The 19,397-nt window shown below is 46.5% G+C and overlaps 1 protein-coding gene across 1 annotated transcript; it reads right to left on the bottom strand.

Annotated features, from left to right (window-relative positions):
- Positions 1-2,345: 2,345 nt before the first annotated feature.
- Positions 2,346-18,331, bottom strand: Kdelr2 (KDEL endoplasmic reticulum protein retention receptor 2). Its single transcript, XM_041678322.1, has 5 exons — positions 18,105-18,331; positions 9,588-9,688; positions 4,941-5,099; positions 2,855-3,107; positions 2,346-2,521 (listed from the first exon to the last, which is right to left on the bottom strand). Exons 1-5 carry the CDS (start codon positions 18,193-18,195, stop codon positions 2,487-2,489), a joined length of 639 nt encoding a protein of 212 aa, XP_041534256.1. The 5' UTR covers positions 18,196-18,331; the 3' UTR covers positions 2,346-2,486.
- Positions 18,332-19,397: the final 1,066 nt, after the last annotated feature.

Raw genomic sequence — 19,397 nt, 5'->3', positions numbered from 1 at the left:
TTCAGGAAGCAAAGTTAACTAGGAAACCATGCGTCAAAAATAAGCCACACAAGGCCAGGCCTCATGAGGCCACCGTCCAGTCATGCACTGATGCAGGTGCCAGTCTCAGCAAGACATCCCCCTAGCAGACCGCCAACATGTTGGTAGCATGAGCAAGGTGCTGGCGACCTGAGGTTCAGATCCTTGCTCTGGGCAGTGTGCCCAACCCCAGCCAGTGCCTCATTTACATGTGAAATCCAGGTGTGAACTCCCCAACACCCTCTGCCCTGTGTGGGCAGACAGGTGACCTGATTCCCACTCATCCCCACAGAACTGTTGAAGATGAAAGCAGGTCCAAGAAGCTAAACAAGACTAAGATGCTGGCGGGGAGAGGATGCTGGTGTGTAAGGCAGAAACACAGGCACAGGAGCAAACTCAATGGACAGGAGGCAAGCCTACAGTTCACTGCCGACTTAGGTGTAGAGACCCCACAGCAAATAAAACCACAAAGGGAAGTAGAAAAAGACAAGATCTCCTGAGTAAATTGGGAGCATGGGGACCTTGGGACAGGGTTGAAGAGGAGGGGGAAGCAGGGAGGGGAGCAGAGAAAAATGTAGAGCTCAATAAAAATCAATAAGAAAATAAATACACAACCCTCAGCCGAGCAGTGGTGACACACATCTTTAATCCCAGCACTAGGGAGGCAGAGGCAGGCAGATCTCTATGAGTTGGAGGCCAGGCTGGTCTACAAGAGCTAGTTCCAGGACAGGCTCCAAAGCTACAGAGAAACCCTGTCTCGAGAAACAAAACAAAAAATCCCCCCAAAATACAACCCTTCCAGCTTTCTTCGTACACAAGGCACTTTAATTGTAGGAAGTAAAGTTATTCCATTCTTGCCATCAGCACATTATAATTATTCAATACTTCTGATATTTATGATGTAGCAAATAAAATCACATTCAAGCCGGGCGGTGATGGCACACGCCTTTAATCCCAGCACTCGGGAGGCAGAGGCAGGTGGATCTCTGTGAGTTCGAGGCTAGCCTGGTCTACAAGAGCTAGTTCCAGGACAGGAACCAAAATAGCTACAGAGAAACCCTGTCTCGAAAATCAAAAAAAAAAAAAAAAAAATCACATTCAAGTAAGTAAAGAAAATGAACCAATAATGAAAAGCCCTACTTTTCCCATCAAACACAGGAAGATGTCCAGTTATTAGTTTTTATGTGTGTATGAGGATGTACACTTGCATCCATGTGCCCTTAGGGCCCAGAAAATGGTGTTAGATCCCCCAGAACTGGAGTTAGAGGTAGTTGTGAGCCACCATGTGGGAGCTGCAAATCGAACTCTGTAAGAACGGCAAGTGCTTAACCACAGAGCCATCTCTCCAGCCCCTCGTAGAGCTGCATGCAGCCCTGTAGAGCTTTGGCTGCATTGTAACACAATTTTTAGAAGCCTAATTCATAGAAAAGACTGTATGTTCTGTTTAATAAGATGTTTATTTAGGATGTTAACACAAGGTAGGTCATGCAAGAGCCCAGTTTAAAAAAACAAACCTAAAAAGTGTAAGGAATGACAATTGGTGTTGCCAATTAAAAAGATTGCCAATCATTTTATCACCAAAAGCACAAATGAAAATATTTGAATCTGACATGGTTGAAGTGATCCTTGGAATTTGTGACTGACAGCGACAGGTAGCCATTTGTGTCCTGTCCTCAGAGGAGCAGAGTGCTTGTCCAAATAGCTGTTACCTTCCACTCTCCGTATTCAGAAGGCAGGAGGCTCAGAACCTCTGGGTGTGGTGGGCTCTCCACACCTTCTGGACAAACTCAAGCTGCCACGTCTCAGCAGGGATGAAGGGTGAGTGTTTGGTGAGCATCAGCCGACGCTGTTTCCACTGGGAACCTGATGAGTTGATAATGAAAAGTCTAGGCCTTGCCAGCCATTCTCGCGGACCTGAAGTGTAGTGTTTTGACATCTGGGGAAGGATTTTCAGGGCAATGAGGACTGATTTGAGCAGAAACACCAATGGAACACAGTGTCTCAGATTTCAAACACAACTCATCTTTTGGCAAAAAAATGAAATAAATAGCATGGAAATTTGACAGATGTTTGAATAATCTACCAAGTGTTGAGTATAATTTTCATTGTAGACACAAAGAAGCGACCATCTCAACGAATTTTCAAAAAATAAAAAAGGCTTGTACTTATTCTGTACAAAACTGTCACTTTTGGAACTGCCCCAATTCATCTACACATTGAATTTATTAACACAGCATTAAGTTTCTTTGTGTAAAAAACTCTTTGTACATAGTAATAAAAAAGCTAAGGCAGGATGCAGTGGACAGAGCCTCCTGGTCCCTTCCTCTGCATCCCTGCAGAGCCACAGGGAGCGGCTGCGACAGAAGGAGCCATCTCTGCTTCTCCGCACTGAGCATCCCGCGCCCTCGCTGTGGTGAGATCCTGTCCGAGCACCCTGAAGGACAGAGGCTGCTGGTGGTCTTTGGCACTTACGCTGGCAGACTGAGCTTCTTTCCCTTGAGTACTGGATTTGACAGAAAAGAACAGAAACAAGAGGTCACTGTATGAACAAGTTCAGTTCCCTTCTCCCTGGTCCTTGTCTCAACACATGCCGCACAAGTATAAGGAAATAACAGCAATAGAAAAAAACAGCCAGGCCAGGCGGTGGTGATGCACGCCTTTCATCCCAGCATCTGGGAGATAGAGAAAGGCGGATCTCTGAGTTCCAAGCCAGCCTGGTCTACAGAGTAAATTTTAGAACAGCCAAGGCTACACAGAGAAACCCTGTCTCAGGAGAGCTGGGCAAGCAAGCCCTTGACAGAAGCTGCAGCTATGACTGCAGACAGACATGACATACCTTTTGTAATGTATAAGTAAAAGAAGTCGCAGTAGAGAATGGTCTGGACCACACCAGCCACCACAGCAATGAGATCAAAGAAACCCTCGAAGTAGAAACGCCAGATCCAGTTGACAAGGTACAGAGCACGGTAGAGGCCCAGGAAGAAGAGGTAGTGGGTGGTGATGGTCTCAGCCTCGCCGGTCTTGCTGATCATAAAGAGCTGTGGAAGGATGGCCACGGACTCCAGGTAGATGGAGAAGGTCCATAAGATCTGAAAGACAGGAGGCCAGCTTCAGCTGGGGGGAGCAACCAGCTACCACATAGGACACCATTTAAGAGGTTGGGTGAGCTTCCTAAGATGAGCTGGGTAAGGGAATTGTCATGTCTTATCTACCATGAATCCACATGAAAAGTGTTCCTGTGTGGGCTCATCTCACTTCAGATCCAGAGTCCCCAACCCACCCTGCTTTCTGTCACTGTTTCTCTTGATTCTCTACCAACTGCCCTTATTTTTCCACTACAGATGGCTCTGCCTGACAATTCTTCAACTTTGCAACAATACGAAAGCAACATACACTCACTAGAAACCACATTTAATTTTCATGTCCGGGCTAGTGGGATGTACTACGATGCTGAGCAGCAGAGCTGCAGATCCCAGCCAGTCACAGTGCACCTCCTGCACTGACAGGAAACCATAGTCTACAATGTGCTAGGTTGGCAAGGAAAATGTGGTACATTTATACAATGGAGTACTACACAGCAGAAAAAAATAATGACATCTTGAAATTTGCAGGCAAATTGATGGAGCTAGAAAACATATTGAGTGAGGTAAGCCAGACACAGAAAGACAATTATCACATGTATCATAAGCGGTTTTTAAACAAAGAAAACCAGCCTACAAATCACAATCCCAGAGAACCTAGACAACAATGAGGACCCTAAGAGAGACATACATGGTTCTAATCTACACGGGAAGCAGAAAAAAATAAGATCTCCTGAGTAAATTGGGAGCATGGGGACCATGGGACAGGGTTGAAGGGGTGGGGAAAGGCAGGGAAGAGAACAGAGAAAAATGTAGAGCTCAATAAAAATCAATTAAAAAAAAAGATAGCTATATTAAATTTCTTTCTTTCTTTCTTTCTTTCTTTTCTTCTTTTTTTTGAGACAGGATTTCTCTGTGTAGCCCTGGCTGTCCTGGCACTCGGAACTCACTTTGTAGACCAGCTTGCCTTGAACTCGGAGATGCCTCTGCCTCCTGAGTGCTGGGATTAAAGGTGTGCACCACCACAGCCCAGCATGTTTTTTCAACTAGCAATGAGTCTGTCAATAAATGGTCACACCCCCGTCAGAAGTTAGGAAGCCCCTGCATTTTCAGTGTGTGTGCACATGTGCACTAGTGCTGGAGAACAGCTCAGGGGTCATTCCTTAGGTGCCATCCACCTCTTTTTAGGGATAGGGTCTTTCATTAGCCTTATAAGTAAACTGGAAGCCAGGCGGTGGTGACACACGCCTTTAGTGTGAGTTACAAGACAGGTTCCAAAGCTACAAACAAACTCTGTCTCAAAACAAACAAACAAACAACAACAACAACAACAAAGTAAGCTGGGCTGGCTCACAGTGAGCCCCAGCAATCTATTATCTCAACCTGCCCAACACTTGGGATTATATGCACCACTACACCTCCATTTGTCATATGGGTTCTGGAGTGCAAACTCGGGTGCTCAACACTCTACTAGCAGATATCTCTCCAGACCTTCTCATCCCCCCACTTTCTTTTATTGAGACAAGGTCTTATATAGCTCACACTGGCCTCAAACTATGTAGCTGAGGATGGCCTTGAGCTCCTGATCCTTTTGCCTCTGCTTCCCAAGTGGGGATGAGAGGCATGTACCACAACACCAGGCTTAGTTTGGGGAAACATCCAGCAATAAACCTCCGGCAGATACCCAAGTACCCAGGCGCTTTAATTCCAATATACCAATCTATTACAACAGTGTATGCTGTACCAGAAGTCTGTCAAACAGCAAAACTAAGGGAAGAAAACAGGAATAATTCATTTTCTGTTAACAGGAACCAGATGTGACCAGTAAAGCCCTTAACCAACCTCAAGAGGAGAGAAGTCATGATTGACTAGAAATGAGAGGCCTCCCACAGGAACCACCAGAAACTCCACTCGGAAGGTATCGTGATTTCCATCATAGGTGGCCTTAAATTTCATGTAGATCAGGTACACCGTGGCATAGGAGCAGGCAATGTAGATGAGCTAGGCAAAGGAGAGACACCAGGTTAGGAGCACACTGCAAATGTTCCTAAACACTACCTACCGTACCACCACCTAGTCAGCTTCTCTCTCTCTCACACACACACTTCTGGCTGGTTTACACTCCTGAGTCACACACCCACCACAAGCAGGACGCAGGACACAGGACAGTTCTATCATCCAAATCTGACCCTGTTGCTCTTTGTAGGTAAGCCCCCTCCAGGCTCCAGTTTGCCTTTTCTAGAATATCCCATGAGTGAAGTCAAACAACACATTGCTTTCTGCACCTGTCTTCTTCAGATGGCACACTGTGTCTGAGAGTCTGCCAAAGTTACTACATACATTAGTAATTTTCCTTTTTAGAGATCAAAACCTTTTTATTTTTGAATGTGTACATATGCACCCACGGGGATCAGAAGAGGGCACCAGATCCCTTGAAGCTGGAACTACAGCCTACTGTAAACCTGATGTAAGCTGTCAAATGTGGGTGCTGGCACTTGAGCTCCAGGCCTCACAACCTTACCCAATGAGCAGCAAACATTCTTACCCAATGCGCCGTAACCTCTGGCCTGTTTCCTCCTCTGTGCTGAGCAGAGGTCTAGTGTACAGGTGCATCAAGGTCTGCTCATTCACTCACTAGTTAAAGGGGAGGTGTCTGTCTCCAGTTGGAAGATGGGTTACAGCCTTTGTGAGAATTTAAGTTTCATTTCTCTTGCATTTATACCTTGGAGCAGATTGGCTGGATCAAATGTTAAGCATGTGTTTTAAGAGTGTAGGAAACTTGAGAGAAACAGGCTTTGCATCTCATCTTACCTATGACACAGCAGCCTTAGAGGGAAAAGATTGCAAAGTTCACTGCAGTTCTGAACCAAGGACTTCTGTCTAACACTTCTTTGGCTAGCTTTTTTTGTAAAGATAAGATAAGCACTGTAATGCAGGTTAAAGTTTTGCCACAGTGGCTTTTGCTTAAACTGCACTCATTTGTTTAGGGGCAGAAGATGGCTTGGTGGGTAAAGGCACTTAGGGCGAAGCCCGACAACTGGTGTGTAATCTCTGGGCCATATGTGCTGAAAGGAGACCAACTCCTTCAAGGGGTCCTGACCCCACACTCGAGCATTGTCATGTCTGTACTGGGGAATATTAGTGTAAGGTCTGTGACTTTTGTTTACGCTGCATTTGTTTAACTCTGCGAAGCTGCGCTACTGTGCCTGTCTAAAACACCCGATGGTCCTAATAAAGAGCTGAACAGCCAATAGTGAAGCAGAAACAAGAACAGGCGGGTTGGCAGGCAGGGAGTATAAATACGAGAAGCGAGACCAGGAGAGCAAGGAACAAACGAGAGAACAAGGAGAGTAGGACACCAGGGGCCAGCCACCCAGCTACACAGCAAGCACAGAGAAAGAAGCAAAGAAAGGCGTATAGAAATGGACAAAGATAGAAGTCCAGAGGCAAGGGGTAGTCCGGATAATATAAGAAAAGTTGGCAAGAAACAAGCCAAGCTAAGGCCAGGCATTTATAACTAAGAATAAGACTCTGTGTGTGATTTATCTGGGAGCTGGGTGGTGAGCCCCTCAAAAAGCCAAAAGAGTAAAACATCACATAACATGTGTGCACCCGTACATGTACATTACAGATATACGCAAAATAAATGGACATATTAAAGTGTAAAGTATTGTGTTACTTTAACAATAAATATCCAGATTGTTGTTATGAAATTCAGTCTGGTATTGCAACAAAGCAAAGCCAAAAGTTAGCTTTGTTTGTTTAAGATTATTACTATTTAAGATTCTAAGTTTTTATTTTGTGAGTGTTTTGCCTGCATGTATATATGTACACCTGTCTAGTGCTCTCCACAGGCAGAAGGGATCAAAGTCCCTAGAACTTGGAGTTACAGGCGTCAAGTCCTCTGCAAGGGCAAAAAGTGATCTAATCCACTGAGCTCACCTTTCCAGCCCTTACTATTATTTTTAAAAAGATTGTATTTTTAAATACTATGTGTCTGACTGTGTGTTTGTGCACTTGTGTGTGATGCCTGCAGACTGGAAGGTGCTGGATTCCCTGGAATGGAGTTACAGGCGACATGATCTGGTTGCTGAGAACTGAAGTAGCGTCCTCTACAAGAGAAGCATGAGTTGGGATCTTACTCCCTTTTCGGGCCTTTGTAGACATACAAACATGCACATACATACACACATAAAGCAAAAATAAATTTTGGAGCTGAAGAGATGGCTCATCAATTAAGATGTTAAGTTCACACTGCTTTAAAAATTAGATTTAATTAATTATTAGTTATGTATGTACACTACATGTGTGCCTAGTGCCCATGAGGTCAGAAGAGGGCAATGGATCCTCTGGGTCTTAAGTTACATGGTGAGCTGCCATGTAGGTGCTGGGAATTGAACCCAAGTCCTCTGCAAGAGCAGCCAGTGCTCTTAACCAGCTGGAGCTGGAATCACAGGCTGCTGTGGATGCTGAGTACTGAATTCCTGTCCTCTGCAAGAGCAGCAAATGCTCTTAACTGCTGAGCCGTCTCCCCATCCCCCTGAAAGCCAGTTTGTAAAACAATTCTGCCTCTAAGACAGCAGTTTTGGGTACAGAGCAACAGAACTGTCCAAGGGCTTACAATTGAGTCCTGTGTTCTTTCATCTTCAAAAGGTCACCCGGCCCCAAGGAAAAGCCTAGTATTCTGAAATTATATCAATTTGTAAACTGCAGACACTCAGGCCTAAGAATCAAATGCAGATTTCAATCATGAAAAGAGATGGCTGGGATAGGACCACACTGTCTTGTTACTCCTTCTTCCTAGGAAATACAACCCAATTAGAAACCTAATTAGGAAAACACTGGGCAAATGACTTAAATGCGGAAATGAGGGTAATCACCAAGCCCTTAACCCCACAACGACACTAAACAGTTCCCAGGCCTCATTATGCATTTAGGTTTGTAAATCATCAGCATGTATTAAAACTGTTGGTTTTAACCTACACATTTATTAATAAAAAAAGCACACATATAGGTGCACCCACACTGAGCCCCCTCTGGACCATACCTAGTCCAGGCTTACTGTAGCCAGGGGCTTCCCAGGGCCCTGCCTGTAACCTACAGCTGGGTTCTGGCTCCACAAGCAAGCAAGCAGGATTGTGCTGAGAGCTGGGACTCCGTAGAAGAGAGGGCTCTGACTCTCCCATCCACAGTACCTGCAGTTTCATCTTATCAGACAACAACCTAGTTACCCTGGATATATGCATTTATCCAGGTTTGTGTTCCTGTGTGTGTGTGTAAGAAAGAGATTGACCTTGGGTATTTGAGTTATTTTAATTTATGTGTATGTAAAGTATATACCTGACAGAAGTCATAAGAGAGTAAGATCATCTGAAGCTACAGACTGTTGTAAGCCTCTTGATGTGGGTGCTATGAACCAAACTCAGTTTCTCTGCAAGAGCAGTATGTATTCTTAACTGCTGAGTCACCGTTCCACCGAAGGAGTTCTTGATACAAAGGGCTCAGCAGTCAGACTATGCTGGCAGGACTGAGCCCTGGGGATCCTCTCTCTACCTCCCTGGAGCAGGGATTACAAGTGAGTGCCCCCACGCACAACTTATACAGGTGCTGAGGATCAAACTGACACTTCACGCTGACATGGAAGCATTGCACAGACAGAGCAACCTTCCTAGCCCAAGCTAGCCATTTTTAGGACAGTCAAATATTTTCTGGTTACTAGAGCCCTGAACAAAATGATTACAAGTAACTCAAACTTGCTCTTTTTTCCTTAATTTTTTCAACACTTATTTATTTGATATATGTGTTTGTGTATGCGTGTGGCAGTTAAGGGACAGCTTGCATGAGTTGGTTCTCTTTTTCCACCACTCGAGTCCCCAGGATTGAACTCAAATTGTCAGGCTTGGTGGTAAGTCTCCTTACCCACTAAGCCACCTCACCAGCTCTCAAATTTGACTTTTAGCAAAGATCATAAACCCGAATACTGCATGCCCACTTTAACCTATATTTATTAAGATGCTTTCAAACACAAAGTGTTGGGTACGGAGAGGGTGCTGTAAAGTGCTTGCAGAATGTGAGGCCCCAGTCGATTCCCAACACTAGAAAAATCAAGAAATAAAGCAAAAGACATGAAAGCAGAAGGGGGACAAGAAAGTGCAATGGGGTGACTATGACTGGAAGCTCAGACATCTCTAGAGACAGACACACAGACACATCAGCAAGGTGCATCAGTAGGTAAAAGCCCTTGCCAATTGAGGCTGACAACCTGGGTTGGAGGAAGGACAGAACTTATTCCCAAAAGTGCCCTCTGGTCACCATGCGGGTACCACAGCATGTGCTGCCTGCATTTACACATACACACATTGAAAATGAAAAATTTTAACAGAATAGCGTATCTATTCTTAGAGAATTTAAATTAAAAAAAAAAAAGCGACTAGTTCCCCTGGGTGTGCACATGGGGGTAGGTGTGCTGGAGCTGATGTCATACCATACCTTCATAGATGTATTATAGAGGGAAATGAATGAAGTAAAAAGATCCAGGTAACGAGTTGTGAAGACCAGTGCGAACAGAAGCTGGCTTTTCCCAGAAATGCCTGAAGAAAAAAAAGTGAGAGTTAGGATAGCCCTGGGGAAGAACTTTGGCTCCTGAGATCACCCTGGACAGCAAGTCCGCAGACAGGGAGAAGGCACTCGGGGTCAAAGGCCCAAGCCTGGGGACAACTGATTAAACCAGAGAAAATAAAGCTTTTCTTCCTTACAACACCCCGTTTTGGCTCTCCTAACTGGTCCTCCTATGGTGGACTTTCTTACAACATCACCAATACACCAAGATGTCTACCCTCCAAGGACTGAGCTCAAACAGCTCCGTATGACTTGCATATGCCTAACTCCTGAGGTTGGCTGTGCTGGCACACGCCTGAGTTCCCAACACTCGGGAAGCTGGAGTAGGAAGACTGAGTTCCAGGCCTGCCTGAGCTGCACAGAGACCCTGTCTCGGTACAATACATAATAAAAACGGATACACCCTGCAGAGCAGGGCAGCCACAGCTCAGGTGGGGAAACAACCAGATCACATTATACAGGGGACCTTGCCCACACATCTGTGTGAATTTCAAGATGCTGCAGACGGAGCAATCTATGACAATTGGAAGGTGACTGGGATCCGAAGCTGACCGCCTCAGCGGCAGTGCACAGTCCACCCATCACACAGCGCAGAGCATGAACCCAGCAGAGAGCTCTCTCCACTCCCACTCCTTTCTCTCCTGCGGAACATGGTAAAGTGCACTCTTTGACTTTCTTAGGTCATTTACAGCTTACAGAAACAACAAGCCTGGACGGAAGACCTTTCTCTTTAGGCGTGACAAGCTCCTTCACAAAGGAGTAGAAAGAAGGAAAGCTGACTGCTTCCATGCAAGGACCTAGGGCAGAGCTGGGCAGCCGATCTGCTTACTGCTTTCCTCGGAAAGGGGGGCTTCTTTCTACCAGAGATTACTGTTTCAGGGGGAAAATGTCGAAGCAGATGCTACACACTGGGGCAAGAAAGACAGGAGCCACAGACAGGTCCTATGGGATATTTGGTGAAGTCCTGAGAATTTTCCAGTTGTCTTTTCAATAAAACAGAACACAGACAGGCAGTCTGCCAAAAAAGGGTTTGTTCCAGTGGGGCTCTGGTGCCAGGTACATGCTTACCAATCAGCATCCCTGCACTCAAGTCAAGAGTGCTAGCTCATCACTGTCCTTTGAGACCCAACTGAACAGCTACCACCTCCACTTGGAGACTCCCTTCCTTAGTGCTGCTGATTCATCCCCCGGGCACTTCATGCCAGCTGCTGCCCTGGCTTCTCCACGGACACTAGAAGACACTCTGTGGAGCTGGCTCATGCGTGTGAGAGGATCCCCAGAAGCCATGTGAAGCCAGGCTCAGCAGCAGGCATTTGCCATCACAGTCCTTCTACTGAAAGATGGGCAGTGGAGATAGAGAACCCCCAGAGGGGCTCAAAGATGGTGGAAGGCAAGGACACCTGAGACGCCCTCAGGCCTCACACACACTGACTCAGCTTTGATGGTCTGGTTCCTGTGCCCTCCACAGCCTCAGAAGTCTCTTGTGGAGGTTGTGCCTCATTCCCTTTAGTACTTCCTGTGCTGTGCACTAGACCTGACATGTAGTAGGGTCTAGAAAAACACATGTTCAAAAGAAAATGGAATTCATTTTGTCTTCATGTCATGGGCAGTCTCTGGATGAAACTTGCAGAGGATCTGAGTCCTACTGTGTCTCTAGGACAGGAAGCAGATAATGTGCCCTGGGCTCTGCCCTATCTTACTACAAGTGGGAGGGTAAGACACCCTGAGTGAGCACTGGGCAAAGGAGAAGCCAGGTGGTATGTACGATGGTGTGGAATCCACACAGGAACTACCATCTGGGAATCTCAGACGCTTAAAGGATGTGGCAACCATTCTCCCTGGTCTATAGCTTGACTAGCAAGTAACAGCTTTTCTCTTTCTCACTTAAAGGTGTCTCACCTCACAGAAGGAAGAAATCTCAAGCTAAAGATAGGAGGAGGTGGGCAAGAATCACCTGGGATTAGGATGGAATTGAATAGCTGCTACCTTATCGTTCTACTGATGGATCAGCAGAGCTGGGCGGTCTGCCTGCCTGCAGTCCTTAGAGTCAAACCCAGGGCCTCATGGTAGGCAAGACCCTCATTACTGAGTTACAATCTCAGGCAATACCAACTTGATCTTGGATCAAAAAGTTCCCAGGCTATGGGCTACAAGAGCTAGTTCCAGGACAGGCTCCAAAGCTACAGAGAAACCCTGAAAAACCAAAACCAAACCAAACCAAAATAAAAGTTCCCAGGTGGGCCCGGCGGTGGTGGCGCATGCCTTTAATCCCAGCACTTGGGAGGCAGAGGCAGGCAGATCTCTGTGAGTTCGAGACCAGCCTGGTCTACAAGAGCTAGTTCCAGGGCAGGCTCCAAAACCACAGAGAAACCCTGTCTCGAAAAACCAAAAAAAGAAAAAAAAAAAGAAAAAGTTCCCAGGTGAACACGTACAAAGCACTCAAGAGCACTCCAGACTGACGCCCTGATACCTAATGCATCTTCCAGTTACATTCAAGAGCAAAACCCTTTAAATTAGTATCACTCATTCTTGTCCTTCCCCACAGAGCTCAGCAAGGCTTATGAAAGCCCACATCTCCACAGTTGAGCCCACAGGATTTTAAATTACAGTGAAGTTCAAAGTTGGGTTTCTGACATTCCTACTGGTTTATCCAAAGGAAGGAGATTCTAGTAACAGCAGAGATGCCACCAAGCACTGTTGGTCAGGCCACCCGGAGAGGTTGCAATCCTAAGAGACTCCCAAAGGATCTGGATAGTCTAAATTTAAAAAACAAAAAACCTTTTTCTTTTGGTGGAGACAGCTGATTTTGAATTTGCTGTGGGTCAAAACTGGTCTTGACTTCCTTATCCTAGTCTCCACCCCTCCATCCCTCCAAGTGCTGGAATTACAAATGTGCACCTACGCCCCCAGCTTGGACATTCTTTTAAAACTCATGACCTTTCCCTGGACTCCACAACTCAACACTTAAGAACAGTCTCACAGCCAGACATGGCAGAAGCAGTCTGCAATCCCAGCCTATCTGCTGTAATCAGGAAGCTCTGACAGGAAGATCAGAGTTCAAAGCCAGCCTGGGCTACATGGCAGGATCTTATGTTAGGCAGAGAATGTAGCTCACTGGTAGAGTGTCTAGGGTGTCCAAGGCTCTGGGTTAGATTCTCAGCAGGAAGGGAGGTTTTGGAACCAGAGGGTCTAGGTTCCAATTCAGTCAAGTTGCTGTGTAAGGCTGGACTTATTCTATGCCACCCTAATTCCACTATCTCTGCTTGTCAAACACAGATTACACTAATTTATTGAGAATGCTGAAACGGTGGAGGAAAGTGCTTTGTAGTACACATGCTGTTGTGAACACTTGAGAAACAACAGCCAATATTAAAAAGTACATATCATTCTTAAACCTTTCCAAATGGGCTAAAATATACAGATGAGTAGAAGATCTTCTCTTTTATAAGATTTATCTTCGTTAATTTAATTTAAGTCTTTGTGGGCTAAGTGCACATGAGTGTAGGTGCCTGCAATGGCCACAAGGGGGTATCAGACCCCAATCCAAGTCCTCCAGAAAACCAGGAAAAGCTCTCAATGACAGCCACCTCTCCAGTCCCAATCTTTTAAAGAGCACTCTCACCTCCTTTTAAGTGTATGAGCTATTTTAAGGTCCCTCCCTTTAGTTTTATATGTACGAGTGTCTGGCCGCATGTATGTATGTGCACCACATGGGTGCTTGGTGCCTGTGGAAGCCAGAAGCAGTCAGAGTCCCTGGAACTGGAATTACAGATCATTGTTAGCCCCATGTAGGCACCAGGGAGCCAATCCAAGTCCTCTGCAAGAGCAGCAGGGGGTCTTAACTGCTGAGCCATTGCACTAGCCCTTAAAGTCCCCTTTCCATTCATGTTTATATGTGTACCACATACATTTTTACCCTTTAAAGTAACCTTGTGTTTTACAACCCGCTGTTTGAAGTCATATCTTGGAATCATCTTTTCCTCCTAAGAATACACATGTCTGATTCCATCCTGTTTAATGTCTTCACAATGTTCAGTGTGGACATAAAAATATTTGAGACTACTGGACATTTGAATTATTTATAATTTTCCCTGTGGATTCATGTTTATTTTTATAATTTTTGTATTTTCTACTTATTTTTATTTTCTAGATTCTATTTATGTGGGGGGGGGTACACAGTGAGGACAGAGAGGGCATTAGGTCCCCTGGGGCCACCCATATGGCTGCTGAGAACTGAAGAGCAGCGAGTGCATCAACAAGCCATCTCTCCAACCTGTTTGTAGCTTTACCAGTGTAAATTCTACGCAAACATGTCTATTTACATCTGTTTTGTGGTTGGAGATGTGGCGTGGTAAGCATGAAAGCCCAGCACTCCATAAACTGGCATGACAGCACACACCTGTGAGGACAGCACTGCAGGGATGCAGGAAGGCAAGCAACTCAACACTGTCCTTGGCTACAGAAGCACTCTTCCGTTGGCAGTCTTGACACTCCAGCTGGGAAGCCACAGCAGGTGTCTACTTCACACTCACAGAAGTTACTGCCCTTATGGCTTGACACCCATGTCTGTACCTCTTCACACATGATTTACAGTCTCACCTGACCTGCACCTTTCTTTGTGCAACGCTAAGGCTCAAACCCAGGCCTCACACATGCTACACATGCTGAACAAGCATTCTCCCACTGCAGCATCTCTTTTATTCTCTCAAGATTTTTCACAGTCAAAGATGGCTTTGAACTTCTGGTCCTCCTGTGTCTACTTCCAGAATGCTGAGATTACAGCATGCACTGCCATGCTCAGTTTATAAGATGCAGGGATGGAACCAAGGGTTCTGCCATTGCAGCCTTAGACTGGAAACTTTGCTGCCATCTGCTGCTGAGCTGTCTCACTGTTGTGTACACAGAGGGTGATCAATCAATGCATGCCTTGATTACTAAGAGACTAGCCCTCAAAGGAACAGAGGAAACAGCTCCAAGAGGAAGCCAGGAATGTGATGCAAAAGCTTCAAATATTCAGTATCATGAACAACAATAAGCACTCCTACTGGGGGATAGAGTCCTGTGGCAGAGTGCTTGACCAGCATGCACAGATCATGAAGTCCTAGGTTCAATCCGCAACACTAGCAAGACAAATAAATAAAAGTATTAATTAATAAATTAATCATTCAGCTATGTGAAATACAGGGACAGTTGCTCCTGTCGAATCTGATAGGTTGAAAAGTTTGTAACTACACAATGGCTAGGAGAAAAGGAGCGAGCAAAGGAGGCAGGCTGGAGGTCACTCACCTCAGGACCCCACCAGGCTTTTACTCAGTGCTCAGCACTGACAGTGACTGTCAACTTAGAGGGAACGTCAGAAAGCACTTCACCTAAACACACAGCTTTGGGATGTGGATTTGGTTGAACTGGTAAAGAACTTGCTTGACTTCAGCGAGGCTCTGGGTTCAAACTCCAGCACCATAAATGAGTAAATACTATACCTTCTTCTTCTAAAGTACCCTAGATAAGGGCTTAGAACAACAACAACAACAACAAAAAGTGACAATCTGAGAATTAACCAATAAGATGCCCAGCAATTCAGGCGCACAAAATACTCTACATTTCATTTCCAGATGCGGCCACAGAATTTACACTCAAGCAAGATCAGCTTGCTGCCTCCAGCTATCAAACAGGTCCTCAGAGTGGCAGTGCACAGCTGCAATCCTAGTTCTAGGGAGGCTGAAGCAGGAGGATTTCAAGTTTGAAGCCACACTGAACACTCAAAAAACAGAATGTCCCGCTTCCTTGCCAGCCTGGCTTGTCCTCCCTTAGGGAGAATCGTCCTGTGGTTTGGGAGTGCTGGGGTGCTCAGCATGTGTTCAAATCCTAACGTAAGTTCCCGTTTTCAAGCTGAGAACCACCTGGACAGACATGGCTCAAGTTCCAGATATTTGAGAAACTCCGATCAAGTTCTTCCTTCTCAAAGTCACTAAACAACTATTATAACTTAAGATGAAAAACAAGCTAGGATAAGTCAGCATTTAATTCAGAATAAATGATCTTGGTGATTTTCATTTTTGAGAGGCCAGGATATTTTACATAGCATCATGAAGAGGACCCCTGAGTCCAAGAGTGATGATGGTTTCATAGAACACTTGGGAAACACCTGAACTGAGCTTACCCACTTACCTCCCATCTTGGCACTTAAACTGGAATACTCTAATCTCCCAGGAAAACAATGAATATTCAATAGCACCACCTTCCATTCCCTTGTTATTCAAGGTTCTCCTAAGAATTCTACTGGAGAGGGGACGGGACAGCTCAATGGTTAAGAGTACTTGCTGCTCTTGTAGAGGACCTGGGTTCAGTTTTCAGTAGCACCATGGTGGCTTATGACTGCCTGTAACTTCAATTCCAGAGGATCTGACGCCCTCCTCTGGTCTCAAGGGCTTTCTGTACACTTGTGATAAATACATAGGTACATATATATGCACATAAAAAATAATTAAAAAAAAAAACTCCATTTCTGGGGGCAGGAGAGATGGTTCAGCCAATAAGGGGATGTACTGCTCTTGCAAAGGACCTAAGTTCAGTTTTCAGTATCACATTAGACAGCTCAAAACTGCCTGTGACTCCATCTTTGGGGGAATATGGTGTCTTCTTCTGGCCTCCACAGGAACCAGCACTCACACAATTAAGTAGATCTTTACTTGGCAGAAGAACCTAAGGAATGAAGAGTCTTAGAGACTTTGAAAGAAAGCTAAAGACTGAAAGTTGTGTCAGAGCCCAACAACAACCCCGAAGCACTGGCATCAAAGGGGCAGACGACCTGCAGAGGACGAAGCATCCTGGCTTCATCAAAACTGTGCTTCCCTCCCCACGACTGGTTCCCTTCTCCAGCATGGGTACCTGCCCACACGGTTATTTTAAGGGCTGTCTGAGATGAACCATAGAGAACACTAAGCTGACGACCAAATGCACACCCTATCACAATTGCGACCATTAATCTGCTGTCATCACAAGTCACGCAATCGAGCCTCTCAGGTCACCTCCAAGCCAGACACGACATTTCCAGGACTTTGTAACATCCACTTTGATTGATCAAAGGTCTTTTTTGGTTGTGCTCACTTCCTGGATCTCAACTACATTCCAGGGAGAGAGATGAGACCTTCAGACAGCAGAGGCAAAGGGGTAGCGCTAACTTTAGATGACTTAAGTTTGTTAATAAACCAGATAAGTGGCGTCTCCATCACCCAGGTCCTCTAGGACTCCTATCTTCTGCTGTCTCTGAAAAAAATTAAATTTGAGTTTACAAAGCTATTTCACTGGGGGCAATGGCATTAAGTTTAAGGACAGTATTTTAAGAATGTATTTTGGGTTTGGGTGGACAGGTTGTTTTTGGAGACAGGGTCCATGCTATCTTTGAATTCCTGATCCTCAGGCTTCTTCTACCTCTCAAGTTCTGGGATTACAGGCAAGCACCATCATATTTACCAAAAAATTATCTAAAACTTAGAAGAGTCTTAAAATTTAATGGCATGCAGAAATCCACAGCTTTTGTGCAAAGTTCATTCTAGTGCCTCTCTGCAATACTCAATAAAATATGCATGACTTGGAGGGAGGGACAGGGCCAACTCACTGGTGACGTGGAGCCAGGAAACTAGATGAGAACACAGAGACTTCAGTGGTACCCAGGGCTTGCAGCTTAAGAGAGCCAGTTACTAGATGGCCACACTCAAGACAGAAAAAACCAGTTCGCTTCTCAAAGAAGCACGAAACTGTGCCAAATAACTCACATCTTTTTTTTTTTCATCATTTTTTTAAATGATGGACGAGATCCTGAACCCCAAGACTTGAGTGCAGCCCTTTTAAGCGTAAAAGGTCTGACCTGACACCGTCCTGCCTCCCTGAAGAGAACAGGATAAAGAGCAGGATGCCCTCTTCCTCCAGCCGGCCCCATCTCGCGGGTGGCCTGGCTGCCACGTCAGGCCCTGCTCGCCCGCCCCGCGGTTCTATCCATCGTCCTCGAGCAAGTTTCCCACTGATTCCTGGGGACACGGCGGTGCCCCCCAAAAGCCCAAAGAGAGGGACACGCCTACTAGAACCCCACACACCCCGTCCTAAACTTTTCAGATCCAGCGGGACCCGGGGAGGAGGCGGGGGCAGTTTAGGGCTCTGCACCCGGACGGATCAAGTTCGCGGGCGGACCAAGCGCAGACCGGGGACCCAGGACTGCGACGGACACCCCAACCCGTGTGCACACCCGGAGGGCTTTCAAGGCCCGCTGGGCCGGCCGAGGTGGGTGTGTCCTGCCATCGCGAGCCCCGCGCGAGCCTCCCAGCGACCGAGGGCCGAACGGGTCCTTCCGTGCGGTCCTGCCCCTCGCGCCTCGCCCCGGCGACCGCTCACCCGCACAGGAGCGCGTCTTCCAGATCTTCAGCAGGAGGATGACGATGGCCGCCAAGTGGGACAGGTCCCCAGTCAGCCGGAAGATGTTCATGGCGGCGGCGGTCGGCGCGGCGGCCCCGAGGCTCGGCAGCGACTCAGGACGCGGCGATTGCCCCTGAGAGAGGAAGCGGCGAAAGATGGCGGGAGCGGGCGCGACGTGGCCAGGGACGTGGCCGAACTGCCGTCGCGCGCGCGGAGCAGCCTGGGAGAGCGGGCGCCCGCTGGGGCCACGCCCCTGCCACGCCCCTTAAAGGCCCCGAGTCCGTGAGCTGCCGGACCCTACACCCCGCGTGGGCTGCCGACTGAGGAGGACCCAGAGTGCTCCGCAATTTCCGTCTCCAGGGTTTCCGCCCAGCTGCCAACGATTTCCTTTTTTTAAGTTTTGAAATGACACTCCATTGTGAGGATCGACTGCGTTTTCTCCCCTATCTTACTAAGACATCAGGGGTATCCCTCTTAGGGGCCTTGTGGGAGTAGTAAGCATTGTTAAAATCTCTGCGGTTAAGAACGCGTGCTTCTCTTATAGAGAACCCAAGTTCAATTCCCAGCACCCACACCGGGCAATTTACAACGCCTGTAACACTAGCTCCAGGGGATTTGATGCTTCGGGCCTTTGAGGGCACCTGCACTCACGTGCACATACCCACACACACCCACGCACACACACCTCTGAAATAATAAAAATAAATATTTAAAAGTACATTTATTTGTGGGTCGCGTGGGGACATCCAATCCGATACAGTTCTCTCCTTCCAACATGAGAGTCTCCAAGAATGGATCAAGATGTCTCGACTGACGACAAGCTGCTTTAACCATTGAGCAATCCCACCACTGACGACAAGCTCCTCTAACCACTGTGCAATCCTACCACTTCTTTTCTTTCCTCTTCCTCAGCTTGCTTTTTGCTTTTTATATGTGCATTTGCTTGTGTGTGCACTCGGGTGTGCTGTGAGGCCTCCTAGCGCACTGATGGACTGAAGCAGAGCATCTCACTTGAACCCAGAACTTGCTGATTTGGCTAGTCTAGCTAGCCAGCTTGCTGAGGGGTCCCCTATCTCCACCGCTCAAGCTCTGCCACACCTGCCTGGCATTTATGTAGGTGCTGGAGACTGGGACTCGGTTTCTTACGGATTTTTGTCTTTGGCAATCTTTCTGGATTTACAGTGTTTCTTGTTTGCCATTTATAAAGAAGAAATTTGAAGAATTCAATTAGGGGGCTGGAGAGATAACCCAGTCATTGACATGCTTAATATA

The sequence above is a fragment of the Microtus oregoni genome, unplaced genomic scaffold (assembly GCF_018167655.1).
Source record: "Microtus oregoni isolate MIOR12 unplaced genomic scaffold, Mior012 000029F_ref0000214, whole genome shotgun sequence".
Lineage (NCBI taxonomy): Eukaryota > Metazoa > Chordata > Mammalia > Rodentia > Cricetidae > Microtus > Microtus oregoni.
This window is presented reverse-complemented; position numbering and strand designations above follow the sequence as displayed.